The sequence below is a fragment of the Podarcis bocagei genome, assembly GCF_964188305.1.
Source record: "Podarcis bocagei genome assembly, chromosome: 2".
NCBI lineage: Eukaryota > Metazoa > Chordata > Lepidosauria > Squamata > Lacertidae > Podarcis > Podarcis bocagei.
This window is the reverse complement of record NC_138126.1, coordinates 37,736,668-37,764,290: the sequence shown is the minus strand read 5'-3', so window position 1 is coordinate 37,764,290 and position 27,623 is coordinate 37,736,668. Positions and strand designations below refer to the sequence as shown.

At 42.4% G+C, this 27,623-nt stretch overlaps 1 protein-coding gene across 8 annotated transcripts in view; it reads right to left on the bottom strand.

The window, feature by feature from the left end:
* The window catches only part of LOC308581529 (contactin-6-like), a 210,434-nt gene that overhangs the window by 68,539 nt on the left and 114,272 nt on the right, over window positions 1-27,623 (bottom strand). For 7 of the 8 annotated variants that reach the window (XR_014005104.1, XM_081184028.1, XM_081184033.1 and 4 more), the window contains exons 5-7: window positions 10,421-10,516; window positions 6,782-6,985; window positions 3,945-4,047 (exon numbers count right to left, since the gene is read on the bottom strand). Coding sequence is in view for 7 of the 8 variants with exons in the window: in XM_081184028.1 (XP_081040154.1) it covers window positions 3,945-4,047; window positions 6,782-6,985; window positions 10,421-10,516 (403 nt within the window). In the remaining variant the exon portion in view is untranslated. The remainder of the gene's footprint in view (window positions 1-3,944; window positions 4,048-6,781; window positions 6,986-10,420; window positions 10,517-27,623) is intronic. The other variant, XM_081184032.1, reaches the window with a different exon arrangement.

The following is a 27,623-nucleotide window of genomic DNA, read 5'->3' as shown; positions in this document are numbered from 1 at the left end:
GGGCATTTTGCAACTCCTTTGTAGTGGCGCAGTTGTACTACCACAACTTGCTTCATTAGTGTACTGTACTTTTTTATTATTCCCTGTGACAACGCGAGCCCATGATGCCCTTAGTCCTCAGTCTGACCTGGTTTTTGCATTTGCATTAGTGTAATCTGTGGTTTGGTTGCAAGTTGGATATAATTGCAGATGTCACTGTGGTACTGATGTTTGCATTATGCTAATAATAGTATTAATGAGGCCATGTTTCCTATTTTAAAAGATGCAGATAAAGGGGTGTTTTTTGGCATGATAGCGACTGATGCAAACATAGCTTTGTGTAAAAGGAATTACAAGATCTCAAATGTGTTATGCTTCACAAATAATTAAGACACCCCTCCGACACACTTCAGCATGAATAAGTGGACACAGTGCAGAAATGTGCATCTATGGCTGTGAAGATAAATCTATAATTCGTTTGCCTGAACGCTCCAAAGCATTGAAAGAACACTGGCTGCAGTCACTATTTTATTTATATCCTACAGAACAGGCAGCAGGCCCAGGAATCCATAAGTTACCAAATTAAAACGGAGAAGAAGAAAAATATTTTCTTCGAAGTGACAAGTCTAGTCACACTGGGCATCAATTTCAGTTTGACTGGAACAACGCAGGAATAGCCAATAAGCAAACCTTGTCTCTCCCTTCAAATGAAGGCGCATGCAGAATAACCCTCGGTCAATCATACAGTATCTGTGCTGCATCATTCATGTCACTCCTTTCAGGATACTTCACAATAAAATTAAATTTGCAGCTCAGATAATTACGACCATGCCTGGTTAAACAAATGAGACAAAGCAGAGATGAGAAAAGCTGTGCCGGTGGCTTTTGGCACCAAACACTGACATGGGGTGGGGGAAATAAGTTCCAAAAGGGCATAATAATTAAGTGGTTCAGCCTTCCAGTTTTCCTGCTTGATTATTTAGGTCTCGGCCCTGAGCAAAATTGCATGTTTGCAAAGAGCTCTAACGGAATAAGGGTACTTAAGGGACTTCCTCACACTGCATACTCCTGCCTGGCAACTGTGCTCCTATGTTAGGACACAGTTAGGAGGGCTGCATGCAGAAGAAGCAAGGCCAACACACAACAACACAGGAAAATGAAAGTAACCACAACAAGCTAGAAGGTAGAGTCTTCGCTCCAACCCATAACTGGATACAATATTTAACTCTACAGTTACCAATTACTACAATGACCAAGTAAAAGAAAGGGGGGGGGGAGCTGTCACTGACCTCCCACCCTGGCCAATGCGCCCAGCAGGACTTAGGACATTTTACCCAGCCTGGACTCTCCACCCAACCTCCAAAGGATTGCTCTGTCCCTTTTTTCGACTGAACCAAAACCCTAGGATTGGGTTAATTTCAAGTTTATTCTCTGTTCCTACATTATTTTCTTGGCAAATTCAGCTCCAGCTGTGATTTCTGTGGTCTATTATGACAAATTGTTGCTTTCTTTTTAAAAACCTAAACTCTGCTGTGGTTGTAATTTGGGTAAGTCTCTCCTCCCGCCCCCGGCTCCCTAATTGGTCTTTGTTCTGTCAGGTATTTCACTATAATTGTGTCTTCTGCTGTCAAATAATATAAAAGACAGCAAAAGCTAAATTAATCCTTTGACCTTCAGCTTTTGAAACTAATTCCACTAAGAGATAATGCACACAGTTTGTGTTTTCCCTCATAACAAGGAATAAGAAGAAGGCAGGGCTGAAGTAGCATTTATCTGCTGGACTCTTTACAAATATTCCATCTAACACTTATGAAGAAACTTTTATGAGGAAAATTTACTCTCTAGAAATTGCTCATTGTGTTTTTCTTTTTTTAAAAAAATCAGACCAAAATATTTAGTCATAATACTCTAGAGAAGTCACAGTAAACCTAAATATATCTAGGAATCGGAACAGGAACCTGACATTTCAGATGTGGTGTTTTGCCAAGAGGATTGGAAAGAAGCAAGCTAGCTGGTGAGAAAATGCTTCCTTATTTATTTTTCAAGCATTTCACATCTTAAAGATGTGCAATTTAATTTGTTTCCTCACCCCAGTTTAAGCTCTTCTTTAATGTGGGTCAACTTGAAGAGCTGACACTACATTTGCAATGATGTTTAAAAAAACAAAGCAAATTGATTTTCTGGTTGCCCTAATTATTTCTTATTTTAAAAATGAGTAAGAGGTGGGAACATTTCCCCTAAACCCAAATGAAGATGTGAGGCAATATTTGGGTGAATACGGCCACAACTTTATTAATACAGCACATTTGTAAAATAAATAAGGCCTCTTCATTGCTGTTAATGGTGATGAGAAGGATGGGTCTCATCATCCTTGTTGGGTTCAACTATCCATTGATGGTTCCTGGCCTGAGAGAAGTCACTGTATGATCCTTCCTCCTCACAGTCCTCTACTCCTCTTTTTCAAGGAGCTGAGGGTGCTATAAGTAACAGCATTAACCACACACTGCCAACCCTTTGCGGCTAACAATGCTACCTATGCCTAGGGACATGCCTGTCCCAGTTCCCTTACACCAGGCATCCATGATGGTTGGGTCGGACACTCCTCCCTGCACTGCAGTGGTGAACCACACTTTCTGCCTGTTGTGTAGGCCGACAATTTCTCTGCTTAGAAAACCCAATGGTAAGAATATACCCACCCGTCATGACAAGAGGTGGGCAGACTCTATTCAGCACAATACAGAATGGCACTCAGGAGCTTTCTTAGCACTTGGATAACGCTAACAGCTCTTTCCCAGCTTGTTTTGTAAGCGTATGTTTGCACGTGATGCAGAGACAACACACATCATTGTACTTTCCACTTGGAAATGCACAAGCGTCCAGAACTCTTGAGTTGTTCCTCAGAGTGAGGAAGAGGAAAAGAGGTAAAGTCAAGGCACAGGCACTTCTGCTGCATATCAGTTAACAAGTAAAGCACTGGGAAGGTGAGGGAAATTAGATGTAGGAGCCATGGCAAGGATGAAGAGAAGGAGTGGAAATTTGTCATCCCCTCACCCACTGCCTGAGGCAATTGTCTCCTCTTGTCACATGACAGAGCTGACCGTGATTTTAATGGTATTGACTTTCACTCCAAAACTGTAATTCAAGATGGAGCGGTTTCCCTTGGGAAGTTGTGGACTCTCATTCCTTGGATGTTTTTTCATGGATGCTTTAGATGGGTTTCCTGCATTTCAGAGGGTTGGACTAGATGATCCTTGGGTCCCTTCCAACTCTACGATTCTATGATTCTAAGATATCCCTGTTTAAGGGGGGACATGAAATGCATGCTTAGTTACCTTGATCTGAAGAACTAGTGTCCATATTGTAGTTATTTGGATCAAATTATCAGAAATTAAGCCTTATATGTTGAAGTTTAAAAGCCACCAGTTTTGCATAAATGGAACATAAACTGGGACAGCAGAAGCATTTGCAGTAGTTTGCATAAGTGTCTCATACTGAAGGATTTAATACCATTGGTAAAATGTGTACACACACACACACACACACACTCTTAAAAATCAGCATTCTTTCAGAAAGATATATTATAGTTTTGTGAGAATGAATGCTTAGCTGGAGGAGCTTGGTTATCAGGAAACTGCTAACAACCTATTAAAAGTTGAAATGAAAAACCAATGACTTGGTGGAAAATTCACCCATTCCCCACAGCCTAACAGCAGGGATACAGCAGGAAGGTTCTTTGGACAGCCTCCTGCTCTGGTGAGATGGTATATTTGTCCTCTATAAGGCAGACCTGCAGGATTTCTAGGTAAGGTAATTTAAAAAACCTTTCTATGACCATGGGATATCACTCAAATCCAAATCAATACCCATTTGGTAGACTATTTGAGAAATGTCCTTATTTTATTACAGCAAACAAGCATTGCGATTTTTTATTTTTATTTTAGAAAAATAAAAATGAAGAACCTTACTTTCCAAGGGCAAAGCATTCCAGTTTAACGGATGAGCCTTTTGCTGCCAGTGTTGTTTCTGGAAAACGCACTTCAATCTTTGGTTCGTACTCCCCCATCACACCTGTTGAACATCAAAACAGGGAGCGCTCCAGTTGTGCCTCAGACCTGTCTTACTACAACAGATTATCAGTGTGACATTAAAAATTGTGGCCTTACTTCATCTTATGGAAGCTAGTAAATGTCTTCCAGTGAGAACATGAGCAGGCTACTGTGGAAAACCTCATCACCATGCAAGTGCTTAATATGAAGTCTACAAATCAAATCATACAAGTGACTTCCCCTTGACCTCCTGAACCATATTGTGAAAAAGAAGCTAGCATCCGGCAGTTGTCATGCAGCACATTACATTCTTTTTCAAATTCCTAAGATGGCTTGATTTCTGTAAAAATGCAGCCCTAAAGTCGGATGTCTTTCACACTCCAACCCTCGTGAGAAATGGGTTTCCATCTGAGAAACTGGGCAAACCCCTCATTAGATGAAATTGCAAAACATTTTTTGTTCACACCTTCCACCGCATATCATTTTAAGCTTTTCTTCAACAAAACTAGCTGAATAGATCCCATTTCCACTGAATTTAAAGTATTTTTTCTGCTTTATTCTCTTTTTAAATACATATTCAAATACTTTAAAAATATTTTTTTCATATAGATGTAACAGTATGCCACCAGGCTGCACAACTTATTACTCACCAACCACATTAGCCATGTAATATAGATGTGCTGAGCAAACACCTATACTTTATGCAAGGGACGCGGGTGGCGCTGTGGTCTAAACCACTGAGCCTCTTGGGCTTGCTGATCAGAAGGTCAGTGGTTCGAATCCCCATAACGGGGTGAGCTCCCTTTTCTTGGTCCCAGCTCCTGCCAACCTAGCAGTTCGAAAGCATGTCATAGTGCAAGTAGAAAAATAGATACCACTCCGGCGGGAAGGTAAACAGCATTTCTATGTGCTGCTCTGGTTTCACCAGAAGCTGCTTAGTCGTGCTGGCCACATGACCCGGAAAAACTGTCTGCGGACAAACATTGGCTCCCTCGGCCAGTAAAGCAAGATGAATGCCGCAACCCCAGAATCTTCTGCTACTGGATTTAACTGTTAGGGGTCCCTTTACCTTTTTATACTTTATGCAGGTTAAAAATTAGGAGATTACTCAAACTGCTGGTAAGAAAAATCTCTGGCATCTCAAGCCTGTCAGTGGGCCTGACAGATCTCCAAAGGTGTAGGCCTGGTGTTCTGCTCATGTAGACTTCCTGTCTGATTTCAGGGTTCTGACTCATGTAGGTAGTCTATACAAGTTTTGCCGCTCCCTACACCATATACCTGCTCCTGCTGCCACCACCTGTTCTGCCACCATTGCATGCCCTGCCACATCCTCTGCTGGTGGAGAAGTGGCACCATAATCGGCACTGATTTTGGGCAAGATTGTCAAGATTCTGCATGATATCTTTCCCAAAATTGTGTGAGATCTTGCACACTCTGCCTCAAATGGCTCTGTCCTCCACCCCCTACCTTTGGGTTTCAATCCTCCTGGGTCATCTTTGAGGAAAAGGCGAGGGGCCAAATATGCCCCTGCTACAGGAACAGAAATGATTTTTGTCCTCCTGAAATGTAGGCAGTTGTACAAAGTCACATACATTGCTTTTCCCAGTTATGCCAATCGTCCTTCCCCACAGGGGAATGTGCCTTTAGGCTGAAAATGTCCCACAGCTTTACAGTCTGGAACATAACGCCTTGCAATAGTTGTTGCTATTTTATGAGAGCCCTTTTTGGCTACACTTAAGAGGGGCCATGGCTTGAAGGAGCCAACCCATTTCAAAAACACTTCACCAAAAGATTTCTCAGCTATGTATTTTCAACTGCAAACATTTAATTAAAAGCTTTTTTTTAAAAAAAAAGAGTGTCTTTCACTTCAGTGACTAAACTGGATTAAATCTAGTGTTCTGCTTTGTAGCTCTAAACAATTCAAGCCTGTCACATCTGAATCTGAGCATTCTTGGAATAATAACATTAGCATGTGGATTAGGATTTATTTTATCAGGCCTCTTTCCCCTGCAATGTGCTTGGTTTACTGTTGACATATCTTCCTTACAAACTGACTGGCCTAACAGTTATTTGCTCTTCCCAGAAATCCCAGGGACTAGCAATCTCTAACAGAGGATTGCTATCATGTCACCAAAATAAAATTCATTTTAAAAAAATCCCTGGCATTTGAAAAAAACTTTTGCAGTGTATTTAAGCCACTCTATTGTCCTTTGCTTATTTGCTCAATTATTTCCTTTTAGCAATGGTGAGCAGACTCAAAGTATAGACTCAAAAGGAGCTCTGTGATTAATGTAAATGGGTAACACAAATGTTGCGATAATCTATTGCACTTCAAAAATATCAATATGCAAGTGATATCATATGCAAGTATTTATAGTTCACTCTTCATTCAAGAGTCCCAGTGTGGCAAAGGGTAACATTAAAATCACAGTTAACAATAATAAATAAATAAGCAAGCAAACAAGCAAGCACCATAACATTAATAACAATCACAAATTATGCAGGTGGGAGAAGCAAATAAGTGCATCTAAACCTGTCTTCTGAATGAAAATAATATACAGTCATGATTAACCCATGAAAGGAGGCCATTCTAAACCTGCTTTTCTACCACGGAGAAAGCGCTCTTCTGGACCCCTCGGCTGCCAAACTCACTCTGTGTGGGATCACCAAGAGAGAGTCCTCTGTAGACCTTAACAAGTCGGCAGGCTGCATTTTTAAGGTGGTTTAATTGAGATTGTATGCAAAACAAGCCTTACCATCACTACGGAGTACAAGGGGTGTGGGTGGGCCCTGCACACTTTGTTTGGCTTCTGTGTTGGTTACAACACATGTGTAGTTGCCCACATCAGAAGGTTCCACTTTGGCGATGTATAGATTTCCTGTCTCTTGAGATACAAATCGACGACTGTCCTCCTGAACATATAAGGGATTATCATTGAAAATCCAAGCATAGGATAAATCTGGAAAACATCAAACACTTATTACACATATTTTCCTAGCAAAACTCTGAGAGATAGCACTATTGGAGGCAAACTGTGATTTCGGTTTTTGATAAAGTTAACTAACATAGAAAAGCAAGGCTCTAACGGTAAACCTTCAAGCAGTGTTTCATTCATCCTGATTCATTCATTGTCCTCTTCCTGTTCAAGTGGTTTTCTCCCCACTCTTTAAATGAAAATAAAATGCTGAAATAACACCACTCTCTTTGTCATTTGCCATTTGCAATGAGAGTGCCTTAGGGTTAGGGAAACCTGCAGATGCAGTGATGTCAACAGCAAATCATGGATAGCAGAACATTTTAAAATCCAGCCAGGGATCTAGGTGGCAGGAAGAACACCAGTTGACAGATACATATTCTACACCTGTTGAATGCAAAATCAGTAATGATTTAAGCCACCACAAATCACCCATTTTCATCTCCAACAGAACAGTTTTTAATGGAAAAGAGTCACACACTAGAATGAGTTGTCATCAAGTATAGCAGGTTCGAGAGAAGCAGTCCTGGGGATAATGTGGATAGCCGTGTAGAGGCAAGGAGCCTATGTGTTGGGCTACTTTAACAGCTTCCCTTTCTCGTTCTAAGTTGCTGGGTACATTGCAATGGAATACATTTTTATCAGATAGGAGGAACTGTATCCTCAACGGGTTAAAATAATACTGTCAGTCCTTGGACACACGTACATCTGCAAGTACAGCTGATAATTATATGTAACAACTGATTTTGAATTAGTTCTAAGGGAGACAAATACAGCAAGTGGGTGGATTACATTACCCTTGAGAAAGCTCTAAACATTGTTTTCCAATTCTAAGTCTTCTGTCTCCACACTGCTTTCTTTGGAATGACTTTATAAAGTCTGGCAAAACTCGCCCTTCCCTTTCTTTCACTACTTCCTTTGGAAGGACTTCATCTAAGCAACTCAAGACTAAAGGGTGTGTCTAGAGGAGGCAAACTTTTTCACTCCCTATCTTGGCTCATATGTGTGGGACAGGAAGTATAGGGATAGAAGTAATTAAAATTCAGGCCCAACACAGTCCATTTAGAAAGGGGCCCACTTTTGATAGACCTTTGTCTGTACAGCACAGTTGCCTTAGATCATCATATGCAAATAGCAATGCCAATTTGCAAGTGAAAACAAAGGCAAACAAACGTGGATGGTTTAGGCTCAGTATGCTGCCTCAATTAGCCGATAAAAGCCATTGCATTTCTGCGGACTCGGAAAACAGTGAACATACTTAACACTCAAAAAAGCAAAACAAATCCCAAGTATTATGTTCCGCGTGAAGGGTTCTCGCTGTCATTGTGCCAACCACAGGTCGTTCCCCCATTAAGTTATGAAAACACTTGACCAGACTAGTAGGAAAAAAGAGCCCTTCAGAGTCCAAAACCAAAGAGGGCTCCCTGCCTAAATTAACCCCATCTTCTCCAGTTCCATCCAATGAGCTATGGATTGGTTTTTAAAACTTTGACCTGACAGACGATAGTCTGCATGGGCATTTTAAGTGGGTTTATACAGTACTTTTAAAAAAGGCTATCATAGGCATTCAGAGTCTGCACAACCACATAGGTGATGGTAGACATTCACAGACACCCTCTGCACTTCAAATACTTCCCACTTTGGGAGCTGTGCTTTGAGGACGACAATTCATATGCTAACTTTTCCTTTTCCTCTTTCCCCAGTAGCTGCTTCCTAGTGGGCGCTGGTAGCTCACCGCCTTTCTGATCCCCCAGCCGCTCTGATCTGTCTGACTCACTGCTCTTCTGTCCAGTGGCTTCTGTTCACCTTCTGTCGCAATTGTTCCTTCCTGCTGTCTGCAGTTTGACAGCTGACTGCTGAGCTCTTTCTATCGGGCTCCGGCAGTGGCAGGAGCGGCATGGAAATTGTATTTTTAATAAAACATAGTAAATCAGAAGTTTTGAAATCTAGCAGTTTAGCATCCCTTAATTAAATGTATAATTCATGAGCCGAGCGAAACTCTCTGCCAACTGATTCATTTCAAAACGTCGACTCGTTCCCCATTCCAGCTCCTTGCCATCATCAATGCCATTTTACAAACATTATTTATGTTCCAGTTGCAACATCAGCGTAGTATGATAATGAGTCTGTAAACACTAGTGGTTTCTCTGGAACTTTATGCTGACTTCCTATAATATTATGTGACTATAATTAGAAACAGCATGTCACTTGGGATCTATCAAAGATGCTTCCCTTCTGAAAGTATCCCTCCTCCTATAAGGTAGTTAGGAAGTTAATAAAATCTAGGGAGGGAAATGGAGTATGTGAAATATTGAAAAGGTGTGTTAGAGTAGGGATGGGGATAGCACAGGAAGCTGGCGTCCTCAAAGAGGCATTATGTCTGAGAACAGAAACAAGATGAGGAAAGGCAGTGCTATTTTCCTAGAAAAAGACTCACAATGAATGCCTCGTTTGTTCTCTTATAACAGCAATCGTACCCACCTGAGAGGTGCCGGAACTTAGTTTCAGCAAGTTCCAGCTGAAAATAAAAACCCAGAGGAAAGTCAACTTGCATCCCCCCTTCTCAACACACACACACCTCAGTTCTGCATGCACATCAACTCTGGCCAGTTCTTCCACTCATTCCTCCTGTCTGGGAGTCTGCAGCAATTTTAAATCTGCCAATTACAATCTATAGAGACCTCTGCATTCTGTCAATTTAAACTGACACATTGAAACCTATTGAATGCTCCAAAATGGCTGGTGGGGGATTAAAAAGTGATAAGAGGGTATTTGGGGTAAGTCACTTTCTCCCTTACCCCACCCCCTGGTCTGAAGAAAAGGACAAGCAAAATGATCAAGGGGCTGGAGCCACACCCCATTACAACAGTTGGGCTTTGTAGTTTAGAAAAAATTAGTGAGGGGGTAGCGGTTGTTGGAGGAACTGGATGTGGAGGAAGGGGTTAATTTCCTTCATGAGCACAAATTACTCTAAGTCAACAGGTGGATGGTCAGCAAAGCCAGTTGCAACAGCCCTGTGATGACTATAGAAGTGATTAAGGCGTGTCAGTTTATCAATCCGGGGACTTGTGCTGTCTGTCTAGGTCAGTCTTGAGAAGTGAGCCTATGAGTCTGTGTTATGTCTTGAACTGCTGGAACAACAGAAATACTTTATACTTGTCTGTGTCTGTGTCTGTGTCTTGTATCTGCAAAGCCTACAAGCTATATGTATATTTCAGCTTTCAGAACTGTACTACTTGAAGCCTTATATTCTGCAGCAAGGTAATGGGCAGGTTCTCTAGTTCTGATCATAAACCCTATGCATACTGAATCTGCATGAGGATAAATCATTCCCCCATAATGTGTTGCACATTCATCAAATTACAGTATACAATTACTGGGGGGGTGGGGGCGGGAAGCAATAAGAATGTAGTATACTACCTCCATAGTGTGGTGGAGGTCCACAGAGCAGAACGACTCCTTGTCCTTCTCTGACTGATACGGTGCTTCTTGCTTTGGTTTCAAAGTTTTCAAGATCTTAAGGAGAGAGAAATAATTAAAAATCTGTCAGGTATTTCTATTTCCAAACCATGGAGACCATTTTGCTGTTCATACTGGGAGGACTTTGGAAGAATAAGCATGAAAATGATTTGCCTAGGTTCTTATTGGCTCTTGGAAAGTGCCTGCTGTCTTGGTAAGCTTCATTTGAAGTATGCCAGCGCCACACTGGTAAGCTTCCTATTAGCTGAAATATATATGCTGAGAGCTTGGCTTTTTACAATTTTTGTGTTCTCATCTCCTTGAAGATATTGTCTACCCAGAGGTGGCTGAACTGAACTGTAAGCAGTTTCAGTCTCATAAATACACTGTGCATCCTCTTAGGGTCGGAGATTATAGTTATGTATTCATACAACAGTTAACATGTTTAAAGTTTATGCTCATCCTCAGTTTATATAGCATTTTATTCTCCCTCTTCCTCTACCACCTGCTTTGAACATTCAGCTAGTTTTGCAGGAAAAAATGCTAGCGCATTTCTCCTAGGCACACTGAAATCTGAGCATGACCTTCCCCCTCCTTTTTACCATATTTTATTGACAAAGGAAACAACAATAACATTATTACCAACTCACCCCCCCAAAAAAAAGTATAGAGACAGCGTTAAAGAATAGTACATTAGAATCAAGGCATAAAGTGATGCCGTCCAGTGAGAATAAATCTGACAAATGTATTGTTCCACAGTGTCATGTGAGAAGCTGAAGTATGGAAACCATGTTCAATAGATTACACATATTGAAGTAAATTAAACCATGTCATACAGAATGTTGTGGTGTCCCTCCCCCAAAGTACAGTGTTCTCTTTGGGGTGCTGCTGGCTTATCCATAAGAATTATGTCCCATATCTCTACTACCATTCTTCATAAAGGTCTGTATTAAGAGTTCTCCAGTATCTGGCTAAAAGAAGTTACGAGCTTTAACAGGTGAACAATAAGATCTTTATTAGACAAACCTGATTCTCCCTTTTTATTCTCTGAGATACTAGTTTAGACCATACTAACTTCCTTCCCATAGCTTTTTGCCTGCCCTCAATGGAATACTTTTATGTTCAAATTAAACAGAAATTGGAGAACAAAATGAAAGGATCAATATAAAAGGTAAAGGTAAAGGGACCCCTGACCGTTAGGTCCAGTTGCAGATGACTCTGGGGTTGCGGCGCTCATCTTGCTTTATTGGCTGAGGGAGCCGGCATACAGCTTCCGGATCATGTGGCCAGCATGACTACGGCACTTCTGGTGAAACCAGAGCAGCGCACGGAAACACTGTTTACCTTCCCGCTGGAGTGGTACCTATTTATCTACTTGCACTTTGACGTTCTTTCGAACTGCTAGGTTGGCAGGAGCTGGGACAGGGCAATGGGAGCTCACCCCATCATGGGGATTTGAACCGCCAACCTTCTAATCGGCAAGCCCTAAGGATCAATATACAGTGGTGCCCCGCAAGACGAATGCCTCGCAAGACGGAAAACCCGCTAGACGAAAGGGTTTTCCGTTTTTGAGCTGCTTCGCAAGACGATTTTCCCTATGGGCTTGCTTTGCAAGACGAAAACGTCTTGCGAGTGTTCCGATTTTTTCCGCTTTCCCCCCTTTTTCTAAGCCGCTAAGCCGCTAATAGCCTTTTAGCCGCTAATCCGCTAAGCCTTTAATAGCCGCTAAGCCTTTAATAGCCGCTAAACCGCTAATAGCGCTAATCTGCTAAGCTGCTAATAGGGTTGCATCGCTAGATGAAAAAACCGCTAGACGAAGAGACTCGTGGAACGGATTAATTTCGTCTTGCGAGGCACCACTGTATTTTATTATAAATCTAAATTTCAAATAAGCAGATCTAATGGCCTATATGGCCCATTTTAATCTTGAAGAAAATCAAAATACACTACTCCTATATGGAGCTGGACCCAGACTTTAGTTCTACTAATATCAAGAGTCATACTCCATATACCGGTAAGTATCAACAATCTGGATCCACAATAAAATAAAAGCGAAAACTAAGTGAAAGAAAAACTGGAGTAAATGTATAAACTCAAGTCAGACCAAGATAATGATGCAACCAAGCTGGTGAACTCAAATGCCCTTGTTCTTCTAGTAAAGCAAGATGTTTGGATGTGTCTAAAGATTAAAAGGAAATCTCCATTAAGGGAATAAATTGAACAGTGTTCATATAAAACAACTTTCTACAAAACAGGTGGAACAATACATGCATACATTGTTTTGTTCTGGACTGCAAACTGGTACGGTTGCTCAAAAACAACTTCAGGGGGATGGATATGTGTGAAGTCTAATGAGGCTACATACTGACAGCAATTTCACAAGTCCCAGAATCACATGCCTATTGGCTGAACATGGGTCTAATTTATTGGATTGCTTTGGATGCACACATCATGAAACAGGCATTGGTATTCCTCATGCTGGGACAATTGGGCTTCAATTTACTAACACAGGAAATACACCTAGAGACTGATCTTTTATTTTTATTTTCCTGCAAAAAAGAAAAGTATTCCATGCAGCTTGATATTTTAAAATAGAAAAACCACTGTAGGTTAAGAGTATCAGAAGAAAGCAAATAATTAAGTAGTATTGACTTTTACAAAAATACAGCCACACTGAAAGATGTGCATTCCTATTACCTCCCCCCCCCCAACTAAAAATGTTTACTATGACATATCTGTTGGAAACAAAGTTGAAAGCCAGATTTGTAGCATATTGAAAATCCTTAATCAGCTTTTAAATGGCCAAAGTGTTAATGATGTAATGGGCTCCGGAAAAAGCAAAAAAGAAAAAATCTACATGATCGTTTACAATCTCATATTGTTATTGCATTACCTAAAACGATACTATTGCATAACATTACATAAGCTATTAAAGCAATAATGGTTTATTTTGTTGTTGTTATCAAGGAGTGTGGAGCAGAGATCAGGTGTTCGGAGTGGATTGCAATTGCTAATAGACATTTAAGGAATGCCAGCTCTATTTCACAGATGGTATATTTGCTAACTGTGCTTTCCACAGAAATCTATGAATAAGTTATCACCTGACTCTCCATAATTCTCCTTTTCCTCTGCCTGCATTTGTCTTACGTTGTGAGCATCGACTTTGCTCACATTGCATTTTGCTGTCGGCTGCAATTCTGTTCCAATTGCCCCTTCCTCTCTTTCCCTGACAATCCTCTTTGATCATTGCATTCTGGCATGTGGCTATTGGCAGGGCGCTGGCTAATCAGTCAAATCTGTAACGGTATCATGTAGACTGAGCAGAATGCTCAGGTGCGAATGTGATCCTTCCAAGTGTGGCATGGCGAGGCCAGGGCTCAGCTGCACAGGGTGGCAAGTCATCACCATCTGAGGAAAGCATTCGCAGACCACAAGATATGCTTATGGCAGGGAAAACATATGTTTCCTTGTGTTAACCAAATTAGATTATCGCAAGAACATTACTGATATACACTGAACCATATGGGGACAAAGCTAGAGAAGGCTGGGAAGCAAGTTGACAGAACAGGCAAGTTGTTCAGCTGGCGTAATTGAATCTTGCCAACTCTGGAAATTTCACTCAGGGCTTTCATGATGAACATTGCTTTTCTTAAAACAATACGACGGGTTTCCAATCAGAGACAGGCGCAGCCAGAGTTGACAAAGAACATAAGAACATGGATGCTAACAACAGTTGAGCCCCATTCAGACCTCCCTCGGAAAGCAGGGAGAAGAGACACAGGTGGTGACAGAGTGCAGTTAGGCTGCAAATGCATTACTACTTTAAAATGCAGCCTGCTCATTGTTTTACACAATGTGTATCAAAGCTGCGTTGGGGGGAAATGCACTGAAATGAAGTATTTTGTAATAAACGGCAGGATAGGTGTAGATTGGGTCTCACATTGTGCACACACTGCTTCTTGAACCAGAGCTGGTAGCACACTGGATTCAGAGCCAACAGGAGTGTTTACACAGCTTTAGAACCACCACCCCCCTTCACTCCTTGCATCTCAATGCAAGAAGATCCGAAGTGGAGCTGGCAAGTGTGCAATGAGTTAGGCATGGGGTTTGAATGTGTGCTCCTGTCCTCTCCACACACCATACACTTTTATCTGAACAGGGTTTTAGAGATGGGGGTTGCAACCTCTTTCCTGGCACCTGAAAATTGCCACGAAGAAGTCAGATTTGCCACTGGCGCAAAGTTACGGACTTTAGACCCATACCCGTTTTATAGGACGGGGATTGTCCTGGGCCTTCTACACGGAGAGGTGGGGTACATTACCATTGATCATCAATATTGATCGGTTAACATTGCTGCATTGCTGCCTGCTTTGTCACCCCCACTCAGATCCCACTCCATAAATCTCATGGGGGGGATTTCAAAACAAACTCTGCCACGCTAGCATCCTTTTCTCACAAATAAACATACCTTAGAAGCACAGTTAGTGCATCACAAACCAGATTTAATGTTTTAGAAGTGGAATCAGTAACTCTCAAACCTTGCCATTTATGTGTCCCCCCCCTTTTCTTTTTGTTACCAAGGAGTGCCTTTCTGTCTTTGCTTTGAGGAGTCACTTCTTAGATACTACAGAGGGATGTGATGGATCTAAGACTACTACAAATAAGATTTTGAAGATCAGTTTATAATAAGGTACTTGTTGAAGCTTTCAGAAATGTTACTATAGCTTCTTGCTTAATCTAACTCTTCTCATTCCAAAGTGCGAAGGAGAAAGAGCATTCTCCAAATTACCCTTTATTAAAAATAAATCATGGCGAACAATGCTGCCATTGAGACTGACATCTTTATCTGGTCTCTCTGTAGAATGGGATCTTCGGAGAGAAATTACTTTTGATAAGCGCATATCTGGATATGCTGCTTAAAAATTGAAAAATGCCTAATGTTAGTCATATGCATTCATTTCAGTGGGCCTACTCTGAATATGACTTAGTTGGATATCACCCAATATAACATTTACAATAACCTGAACACAGTTTGTCATTATGTGTGCGCAGGGTTTTTTTACCTTTCAATTTTCTCCCTATCTACATAAAAATGTCAAGCCGTCATTGTGAAGCCCCCATTAGAGCAGTGTTTCCCAACCTTTTTTGGGCAAAGGCACACTTGTTTCATGAAAAAAAATCTCGAGGCACACCACCATTACAGCCCCGTGACGTCAGCGCGCAGCGTCACGCCGGGAGGGACATGAATTGCTAGCAAATTACATAATCACCTCCTTGAGGGCTGGCTCATCTTCTCCGAAAGCAGAACCCGATTAATTAACAGCACAGACTCACACCATAGCCAAGACGAGGGGGAAAAACCTCAGTCATGCACATGTGGGGGCTAAATGAGGACGAAGACCGGGCAGAGAGCAGGGTTCAAATCACCCCACCTGGCCAGGACAATCCCTGGGTGCTCCCTTGGGCTACTCGCCTGACCCACCTCGCAGGGCTGTTGTTGCGAGGATAACACGGGGAGAACCGCGCGCGCCCCCGAGAGCTCCTTGGAGGAGAAAGCGGGCGATGAATGCAATGCACGAAATATATGAGAGGCGACCAGGTTTTGCAGGTGAGGGGCCCCCGCCAGCCTCCGCTTCCAACACCCGGCGCAACGACGCCGAAGTTTCCCCCCGGGCTCGGCTCGGGGAGCAGCGCTGCTCCCCCCGGCTCCCCTTCGCCCTCCCGGCTCTCTCTGCCGCCCACTGGGGACCCCCCTCACCTGCCAAGTCCGGAGCGCCAGTGGAAGTTGCATGCATGCATGCAGGGCGCCGCGTTGCCATTGCATTGCACTGCACTCCATGCAACGCCTGCACGCATGCATTGCCTTGCACGCCCGCCAAGGGGTCTCCCCGCGGTCCGATGCGTCCCCTCCGGCGCGGATGCAGCATTGCAAAAATAACCCCCCCCGACGCAGCCCTACCTGGGGGGCAGCCTCCGCCTCCGCATCCGCGGGGATCCCCGGGCTCCATCCTGCCGCCCGATCTCCGCGGGGGCGCAGGCAGGCTGCGCGGGGTCTGCGCGGAAGAGCCCCTGCCCGCCCGGCCGCTGCCGCTGCGCTCATTCCATGGCCGGGAGAAGAGCGCTTCAAACAAAATGCCCGGCCCGCCAGGCCACGCTGGGAAACGTAGTTCGCGCACCCCACGCGGGCGCGGAGCCCGAGGGCGAGGGGACTACGGATCCCGGCAGCCCCCCGCGCCGGGGACGGAGGGGGAGAGGCCGGGTGCAGGGATGGAGGGATGGGTGGGCGAGCGAGTGAGTGGCAGCTGCCAAGCCTTGGCCGAGAGCCACGAAGGGCCTCCCCGGAGGAGGAGGAGGAGGGAGGCGCAGAGCGGGAGGGAGGGAGGGAACCCCAGGGGTCATCTAGTGACGGTGCCCCAATCGAAAATTTGACTTTTAAAAAAAAATCTTTCGAATTTTTTAATTTTTCCCGCGGCACACCAGGCAACATCTCGCGGCACACTAGTGTGCCGCGGAACAGTGGTTGGGAAACACTGCATTAGAGGACCTGTAGTGTTGCATCACAATCCTGGATTTGCATGAAGTTGGGGTGGAGGAGAGCAGAGCAAAAGAGAAGGAAGATTGTGCAACAACAGCAGCCAAGGCATGAGAATGAGAAAGAAAGGACACTGGCAGTGGGAAAGGGTGGGGGGAGATTAAAACAACAGCAGAAGTTTGAGTAAAGTACCTTCATACAATGAAATATTTGAGGGCTTCACATCCTTTATCACTCTCACATGAGGCAGCTGAGGAATTGCAGAGGGAAAACTTTGAGTCAAGCAGTGGTGGAGACCAACGGAGAGGGAAATTGTGGTTTTAAACAACAGCAGAGGTTTGAAGAAAGCAGGAATGGAAGGAAACTGAAATGGGAAAAGTGGTGATAATATTTTTAAAAATGGCAGAGGTTTGAATAGAGTTTAAACTGAAATGGGAGTTAGGGAGTTAGAGAAATAATGCTGTGTTATTTCTCATTGTTAAAATTGGTTTGTTTTTGGTGTTTTTTATAAAAAAAACTTCAGTGTTACCCCATCTCTGCTTTACTCAAACTTTTGCCATTGTTGAAAGGCACAATTTGCTTCAGAATAGATGAGAGATGTGGCTTCAGAAATGGGGTTGTAAAGGTGAAAAGTGAGATTAGTAGTTGGCATGGGGTGGGAAGAGGAAACTTTCTGGGGTTAAATTGGGGGGGGGCGGGGAATGTCAGAGGGCTGTTGAGTGGGATGAGAAGCGACACAGACCCTGATCCCTCAAAACATCACCCAAAGTTCTGCTTGCCCTTTTTGAAGCATTTTTGCTTCAGCCCCACTGCCCTTCAAGTGATTGCAATAAGGACCATTTGAAGGTGTAGCACAACCTTGTGGAAAACTGAATGCCACACTTACAATTTGGCATCTGAAAGGAAGAATGAGAATATAGACTCTTGTGAATATTTGTATGCATATGTATACGTGAGAAATGAAGCACACATGAGCTTTGCATTTTGCTGGACATGCATTGGCCAGTTTAAAACTGGCAGTGGAACCCTCCCATTAAAAGGGTTTCTTGTGCTAAACTTAAATATTCAAAACAGCAACATTTTAATAAAAGAAATGGCAACAGTAGTAAAGTGAGAAAATAATCAACAATTTGAAGCACTCTAATTGCCTTGAACTGCAATTATCAAAAGATGGGCAAATCCTCAGTGATTGCTGAGGTGTTTGGTTAAGGTGATAAACAACTGTATCCCAAGAAATGCTCTAATGTAACGTAAACAGACATTTCCCTTTTCTCTGTGTTGGTTCCATTAGTGTTAATGGGAATAACAATCTGCCACAGAGTAGAGAATATATCTTTTCTACCTCCCCATCCTCAGCACCAGGAGTTTATCATTCAGTCTTAATTGGATGACAAAACATTAAAACGATAAAACAAAGTTTGTTTGCTTTTAATTTGGAAGAGTAATTTTTCATACTGCCTATTAGCACCAACTTTCTTCTACTAAGACATGGGTGGGGAATCTCTGGCTCTCCAGATATTGCTGGCCTGGAACTGCCACGACCTATGACCATTGACTGTGCTGTAACAAAAGTAGTCATAAACCATAAATAAAACTGTAAAAGTACACAAATTAAACAATTTCCACATAAATCATAGTAAGATCTAAAATATAGATGCAAAAATTAATCTCAAGAACAGCAAGAACAGCTCCTCTCCCTCCTGGCAACAAACCCTGCTAAAAAATACCCCAGCCCAAGAGTCTGTTCAGCAGCCTCAACTTTTGTAGCTGGAGTCAGTCAGGGCCCTAGCCTTTCAGGTGAGGTGGGAAGAGGCCTGCAAGGCAGGGAGGAGGTCTTCTGGGATTCACAGCCAAGATGGTCTCTGGCATAAGGTACCTTACCCAGGACCTCCTCAAACGTGGTGCCAGCCCAGCAGAAATGCAAGAGGAGCTTGAGATGATCACCACCTTCAGTGGTGCCCTCAACAGAGCCTCCAGATCAGTGACTACCAATTGTTTCACTGGTTGAAAACTTGGTTAGGAGATACTGTGTGGGACAGAAACGCATTTGTGGGAAGACATGGTCAGGGCTGACCCAGGACACTTTTCCACTTCAGGCAAAAACCCCAGTGCCACCGCCCCACCCTTAGCACCACTTTTTATGCTGCCCTGAGCTCCTTGGGGCATTTAAAGATAGTAATGATTGATTCAAATAAATGATGGCAGAATCAACAGAACCAAGCTATATGCAGGGTGCATGTCCCATTGTAACGTTTTAAAATTAATGAAATAAATATGTTAACTTATTTTAGGAAGGACTATTAGATAGCCATGTCTTCCTAAATACCAAACAAAGATATAACAACATCCTCATACATGTAATAGATAATTAGGGGAAGGCAAAATTCATCACCTTGCATAATTACTAACATTTCTTTGGAATTAATGCAATTTCATGCTTTCTTGAACTTTTGATTCCATCCCACAAATGTTTTGTCATTATATAATCTTAAATATTACTGTTGTAATTATAGTCCATTATTGAATAATGGGGGGGGGGAGCATTAGGAGCAGAGACACTTTTCAAGCTAGAGACATCTCCTAAAGGGAATGGGGGTTGGGATGGGGGAGATCAATTCCTTTGAAGAAGCTCTGCTTTATACAATGTGATTTATTACAGCACAATGACTAATGCAACTGGTTACGATGGATCACAATGCAGTTCTTCACCCAAGCAAATATAACAGGAAATTATGAACTTAGCAGTTTTCAAAGTGCACCCATTGTTAAGATTTGCATAAGTAACTGCACCGTCTGTGTTCAGGAGATTAACAATTTGTTACCTATATTACCCTGTGATGCTAATTACACACAAATGCTTTCCAGTCAAGGGAGAACTTCTTTTCTGTCATGCTTCTTTTGTTTCCTGACTTGTTTCTTAAGGCTACTTCCCTGTCTTATGTTTACTAATATGCCTGGATTTACAGTTCGGCAATTGAAGCAATTGCAAGGGGCCCAGATTCTGAAATTTCTATTTTCTATTTTTTTAAAAAAGAAAGCCCACTTCAAAGAAAGTTAGAAAGAGAAATGTGCAGAGAAATGGCCCAGCCTGCCTTTTCCCGCCTTTCACTGTTTTAAGCCAATGAGTGAAGTCCTAAGTTGTGATTGATGGGTGAGTTATTTTACCCAACAGGATTTGGGAATTTCTGGGTCCTAAAAAGCTGCTATTTTCTATTTTCTTTTAGTGATCTTTCTAGCACAGTTTCTAGTCTGGGGAATCTCTGTTGTTTTTCCAGAGCTAGCAGGAGGGGGCAGCTGGTTAGGAGGAAACTGAGTACATTTGTAATATAGTGCAGACTTACTTTTCCTAATTGCTTTGGAAAAACACTTTCCCTCCACCCAAAGTAATTGAATAAATGGAATGAAAGTTTGAAGTTTTGGAAATAGGAAGTGATTTATAGTGTTCTGTGTGAATGAATAAAATAGTTTGGCTAAGTATGATCTGAATAGGGTTAGACTTTAGATGTTCAGGTTCAGGTTTGATTTTTGTGGAAAGCGACAATTTCCCACAGAGGTATGTAGGGAAAAAAGACAGCTAATTTTAAAGGTCCGTTGTTTTATCACTGCTTATTATTTTCCTTATTACTGATCTGTATAAGCCACTGTGGAAGCCTGGAAGAGAGTTTTTTTTTGTTTTCTTGTCAGTTGTATAGCATGCAAAATGACAATATTGCTGCTTCAGGGTAATGGACTTTGCTTGGTTTCTTGAAGCAGTGTGTGTGTGTGTGTGTGTGTGCGCGCGCACACGCACACATACCCTCAACATTTTTCTGATGAAAATATGAAATAATAATAATAATAATATTTTTACCCCGCCCATCTGGGTGGCTCCCAACAGAATATTATTAATAATAAAGCGATAAAACATCAAACATTAAAAACTTCCCTAAGCAGGGCTGCCTTCAGATGTCTTCTAAAAGTCAGACAGTTGTTTATTTCCTTGACATCTGATGGGAGGGCGTTCCACAGGGCGGGTGCCATTACCGAGAAGGCCCTCTGCCTGGTTCCTTGTAGCTTCACTTCTCGCAGTGAGAGAACCACTGGAAGGCCCTCAGAGTTGGACCTTAGTGTCTGGGCTTAACAGTGGGAGTGGAGATGCTCCTTCAGGTATACTGAGCTGAGGCCATTTTAGGTTTTAAAGGTCAGCATCAACACTTTGAATTGTGCTTGGAAATGTACTGGGAGCCAATGTAGGCCTTTTAGGACCAGTGTTATATCATAACAACAACAACAACAACAACAACAACCCACTCTGGGTGACTTCTAGCATATATAAAACATAACAAAACATTAAACATTTTTTAAAAAAAACCTTTGCTATACAGAGCTGCCTTCAAATGTTTTCTAAAGGTTGTACAGTTACTTATCTCCTTGGTTCAAGGGTCACACTGTTACCATAAAGCACCAATGCTGCAGCAAGCAAAGGCTCCAGCAGCTCAGTCAGCTGCTTGTGGCTGGAAAGCCAGACAGGATGTTTGTGACTGTTGCCATGGAAACAAAGGGGCAGTCCATTCTGTACTGAGCACCGGATGTTAGCTCAGTGTGTGTGTCATATGACCCGTACTGGAAGTACATGAGGGGAGTTTCTTCTTGCTGTTGTCGAGTGCAGACGTGTTTCTCTGTACTGATATGAGAGACAGAAATAAAAGATGTAAATAGTTTTCTGTCTGCTTCTTTCCCCTCTCTGGGGGACACCAAAGGGGAGAGAGGGAGAACGGTGTGTTCCTCTCACACATCTGAGATGAATCGCCGGGACCTCGCCTGCTTATCAGCAGAGTGGAGACGCGGGGAGGTCGACAGGAATATCTGCCGGTGCCTACGCCGTGGCACATTCCTCTGACCCAGGCAGAATTCCAACACTCCATACACTCCAACATTTCTCTGATGAAAATAGGGACATCCTAAGGAAAAGCAGGACATTCCGGGATCAAATCAGAAAGTGGGACGGCTTCTATAAATCTGGGTCTGTCCCTGGGAAATAATACTAGTAGCCTGACTACAATTTTTCTGCCTCCACAATGCCCCAGAACTACCATGGTTCCAGGTCATGTTGAAGGGGCTCCACATACAAAATGGTGGTGAATACTGAAAGGAAATTCTACAAAGTGACCTTTTTGTTCTAGAGGAGGTAATAAAAAGCAGAAACAAAAACAGCACAACACATTTTTATTTTGCAAAATATGTATTCTGAGCAATTTTAGCTCAGCTCTACTCTAAGCCTCTGGAGTTGAAAGCAATGGGCTATGGAATAATTTCTCCTATTTTAAATGCAGATTCCTGGCATGTACATTAATGACACATACCAAGGAGTATTTCCACTGTATTTCCATTGAATCTTGCTTTAATATTTAATAAGCTGTAGGCCATATAGGTCCTTTGATTTATTAGCATAGCTTCAATACATTGATTTAGGTCCAAGTCTAACAAATTGCTGTATCCCCCTCTGCCCCTTATTTCATCAGTATCCATGAAATCCAAGGGATTTCAGTGTCAAGCTTTGCACCGATAAAGCCAGCCTTGCTCCATGTTTTTTTACGATGACAGGATAACAAAGAATATCACAGTATATGTAGAAAATCCATGTAGTCAGTGAGGCCTAATGGTAACTACTCAAGGATTCTGAAGGTGTTAGCTGGTGAAAGCTGAAAAGCCTAGGGAAGAGTGAATATATTATCTAGGCTTTAAAAATGAAAGGGAGAAGACTCAAGGAATTACAGACTGATTAGCTGTTCTTCAATACCAGAGACAAAATTAGACCAAATCATAGACACTATTTGGTTTTTAACCACTAAAAGAAAATCTGGGTGATGAGTAGTAATCAACATGGATTTGTTAGGAACAATCAGGGCAAACCAAAATAGTTTTATTCTTTTATGAAACTTCCTTCTGTGAGGCTTTAAACTACTCCTAAATGACAAGCTCCCACAAATGATTGAGCAATGTCTATAATAAGATGCTTTCTATGGCACTGATACACACGTGATAGGAAAGTTATATTCAAAGACCAACAATTAACGCATCATCACAAAAATTCAAAGAATGATCAACTGGAATCTCTGTTGTTGCTCAATGCTTTCACCAATTGACATGTCTCAAAAAATCCTGAGGGAGCCTCAGCTGTGGAGCATTGGAAATATGGTCATGGGTAGGAGATCTTATCAAGCAAGACAATACTACTACTTACAGGAACATGTGTTAATTGCTCCACTTGGTGTGAAACTAAATGTTACAAGTTTGCTCACTATGTCCGAGGGCTGCAGTGAGCAGTGGAGAAACTCTGAAGGATGACTAGCTCAGTGTTAAGAGCACACACTTTGCATTCAGAAGCAGTGGCGTAGCATGTGGGGGCCCACAGGGGCAGTTGTCCCGGGCCCAAAAAAATTGTTAGGCGGGAAGGAGGAGGGATCTTGAAGCATGGGAAGTCAGCTAAAAAATAATAATAATTTATAATTAGGCATAACATTGGGATTTGTTTGATTATTGGATAATTTGTATAATTTGGAATATATAATTTTGTTTGATTGGAAATTTTTAATAAATATTATTTTTTAAAAAAAATTGTTAGGAGCGCAAACTTTCAACACCTGTGCTGCCTCAATAAGCTACACACGTCCATTGCTGTGCTCCATTGAAAATGGCTTTTCCTTTTTTAAAAAAATAATTTCTATTAACAGGCCAATCACATCACATTAATTCGAAATAAAAATAATTCCAAATTACACAGCCAAATTTTAAAAAATTTTGTTGGGGGTACCCGTGCTTCAAGCTCCGAAAGGGATGCGATCATCTCTCTTGCTGCTGCTTTAATTACACAGTTCTGTCAAAATAATATTCACAGTTCTGTTCAATCTTCTCTTTGTTGTTTTCCTCATCTTCTTGTTGTTATCTCCTTTCTTTGTGATCTCTGATAATCTCCACAAGCGGGTTGAAGACAAACATTGTTATATCCTGTGTGGATTTTATACTCATCCAAGAGCCATAAAAGTAGACAGACGCCATTTCAACACCTCCATACAAAACATCCCGACAGTCTGTCCTGATCTCCCCAGGCCCGCCGCTCCCTCACAAATTTTCTCAGGGGGCCCTGCTAGGCCGAACCCACACTCCAACATAGTAACAGCCATAGTCCTCCTCTCCCTGGATTCCTGCGGGTGTGCCTGCCATGATAAATCTCTTTTTATAACTGCGTCACAAAGGACTTACTTTCATTTCCCGATGCTCCCATAAGCCACGTCCTTGCATAGTAATTAATTTCCACACAGTTCTTATTCCTCCTGCTTGTGATCAGTAATTGCAACGATTCTTTTTTTTTGGGGGGGGGGATTATTGGGTACTCACATAAGACAAAAAAAGCAAAGTTTTTCTCCCCCCTCCTTTTTAGTCTCGCTCCGACATACCGATCCTTTGATGAATCTTCTTGATTTATTCCTCTTCTTGATTTATTGTTAAGTCCAGCCCGTCACTCCTCTTCCCAGAGATCCCTTTAGTTAGCAGTCCTTACTCCCAATCATCACTTGAAGTATGTCCGTTTGCTTCTGTTCTGATTGTTTATTTTGAGCTCCCGCAACTAGCTGCGCAGATCAGAGACAGCGTCCAGGAGAGCCGACCCACACGAGGGCTTTTGTGCCTAGTGCCCTCACCCCCTTTCGAATCTGGGGGTGAATTATGGGCACAGCAGGCAAGGCAGCGTTCCCCATTCCTTTGGGGTAACGAGGGAGGCTGCATACTCCCATAACAGCCTCTTAATTACCTCGTGTGAGCCGGAGAGATGGTATTGTCGGCCATCTTCCGATGCGCCCCCTAGCGGCTCCCTGAAAATGGCTTTTCCATGCGAACCAGAAAGTGACCTTTCCAGACAACAGAACAACTCTTCTTATCTATGCAACTATGCTCTCCTGGGTAACATGAACACCTTAGGTAGTTGAATATGCATGCATACTCCATCTGTTTTCCTTCCTCCCCGCCCCCCATGCAACCCATGTTACACCACTGTCAAGGTCAAGATTTCAATGCCTAGAATGTCCTAGGAAATATCCCTGTCTGGAACCATGAAGAGCCACTGCAGTACAAATTTCCTGGTCAATTTACCTTCATTCCAACATAACTCAATAATAATTTCTATATTCTTTGGTCACTATGCATACTGTCCAGCAGGCCTTTTGGAATGTGCATGCCTCACATTTTTGTATATTCTCTAGGCCCTGGAAAATGTGCATATCGTGATAGGTTTTGTTAAGCCTCCCCCTTCTTACAGTCCTCCCTCCCAATGCTTCCCCGTTGACTAGCAGGAAGGGACACCATAAATCACATGAAATTAGACAATGGGATGCATGTGGCTTGTAGGCGACAGGTTGCTCATCTCTGACAGGAACAAAGGGTATGCTTATTGGAGAGTATGCATATTTCCCTCTTCATTGGCAGATTATGTGCACACTGGGCTATATGGACTTGGTAGAAACCATAAAGTATGTTTCAACGTTCCTTTCCACCCAATGATCCATAATAATAGAAGTAAAACTGAAAATGGGTTTCAAGCCTGTTTCAGTTGCATAGCAGATAGACGTGCTGCAGAAATTGGGGGCAGAGGAAGGAGCCTGCCAGTTTCACAACTGCTCTTTGCTGGTTTTGTGTTCTTTGAGTTCTTTGAGTTTCTCCACACACTATCCAAATCAACAGGCCAAGAGCCTGCACATCCAGCAGCTGATGATAGTCTATCATGATCTTGGAGTCCAACTTCCCCTCTTGAGGGGACAAAGTGGGGAACTTGGAGGAAGAATCAGAGAGTGAGGAGGAATTGTCCACACATTCAACCACATGGTCCCTACTGCACCAAGAGCTCCAGCACAGGAGGTCAGTCTTTTAGCAGCAGTCCGGCAGAAGGAGATAGCATTGCCACTCCAGTTTTGAAGCTCCAATGAAACCACTGCCTCCTCAACACTGTAAGAGTTGAGAGCCACTGAAATAGGCAAGTCCCCTTTAACTATAGGAATTTCTGTTGCTGGAAGTGAAGCTAACTGCCCAGATTAAACTGCAGCCTTATCTGAGGCTCAGTCTAGGACTTGCTAAACTTGCATCCTTCATAGAGCTGACTACCAACATGGTACATCTTGCCTGCCTATTAGAGTCATCATGCAGAGCAGCACACAGTTGTCCCTCTACCTCTTGATGGAAACTAAATGACAAAGTGGCAGACATGAGCAAAATGCAGGCTACTTGTCAAGACCAGCTGTATGGCAACTTATACACAGGTGATCAGGCTTGGCAGATTATTGTGACATCCCTGGTTGCATCCCAGAAGCATTTTTCCTTTTTTAAACAAACCTTTCCAATCTTTTGTCTGAATTGTACCAAAAATAAAATGAAAAGCTCTGGTGGATATGGTGGAAATTACATTCCATAATTTATTGGAACCTTGGACAGTAAAGGGAACTTTACCAACACTGCAAATAAAGAGACTGGCTTTAACCTTCAAAAATATTAAATTTTATCAATAAAAATCTAACTGCTTTGAGACCTTTATCTGTTTTCTTCCTAACAATATCTCGCTAACACATATTGCTTTTCTAAGAGCACTTTCTGGAGGCTGTATATGACTGTATTATATTTGAATGTTACATGTAGAATACATGTTATATCACTCACATGAAATACTGGGAGTTCAAAGGCAGAATTGACATCTGGAGGAATTTCCAAAAGGCTGCACTTTGTCCTGGATCTTAGGCAAGTCAATCGAAAAATTGCATATTTCTCAGTGTTTTTGTAAAGAAAAATGCTCAACAATGTCAGGGATTGTCTTTAAAAAGCTTAACAAGGTTGAGGTATTCCTAAGAAAAGCTCAACAACTTTTGGGGTGTCCTGGTTTTTAACTTTTTGAAATATGGCAACCCTAGCCCATGCCATCTTGCTGTCTGAGGTGATGGAGAAGACGGTGTCCCTCATCACAGCCAATTGGACTGGCAGTTTAATCTTATTTCAACACTAGAGATGGGAGAGCTACTTCCAGTGCACCTACGAAAAGTAAGCTAACTAACTTACAAGGCATGCTGTGTGGTATAAACAGCTTTGTTGTCCAACATTGTCCTCACTACTGCTTCTGCACCACAGCATTGGCTCCCTCACTCTGTCTGAGGGAGGGCCAGCAACGAAAACTGAAACTTAAGTAGGGCACCCCAAATTGCATTGAGATGAAGTTCGTCCATGGTGAAGACTTTATTCTTTTTGATTTATCATGTTTACATTTAGTGTTTCCCCCTGCATGTTGTAATGTTCTGCATGCACCACTTCCAAATCTGAGGTAAAATTTCGTATGAAAATTTAAAATGTTGTCAAATTATTCATGTTCGTTAAAGAGAGATATTATGGAAGGAGGCATATATATATATATTTATCTGAATCTGATTTATCAGGCCAGGAAGCGCTGTAGCTCAAAGATTGTGAGCTGACTTGGCTGTGGCTCACTCGGATAGTGGATGTGATTGTTGGAAAATCCAGGAGCAGGAGTTAAAGACACCCAAAAGTATTGCTTCTGCTCTGCAAATGGCTGGCTGTAAATAAACCAGCAGGAGTGGTCCAAGTTATTTTGCCACCTGAGAC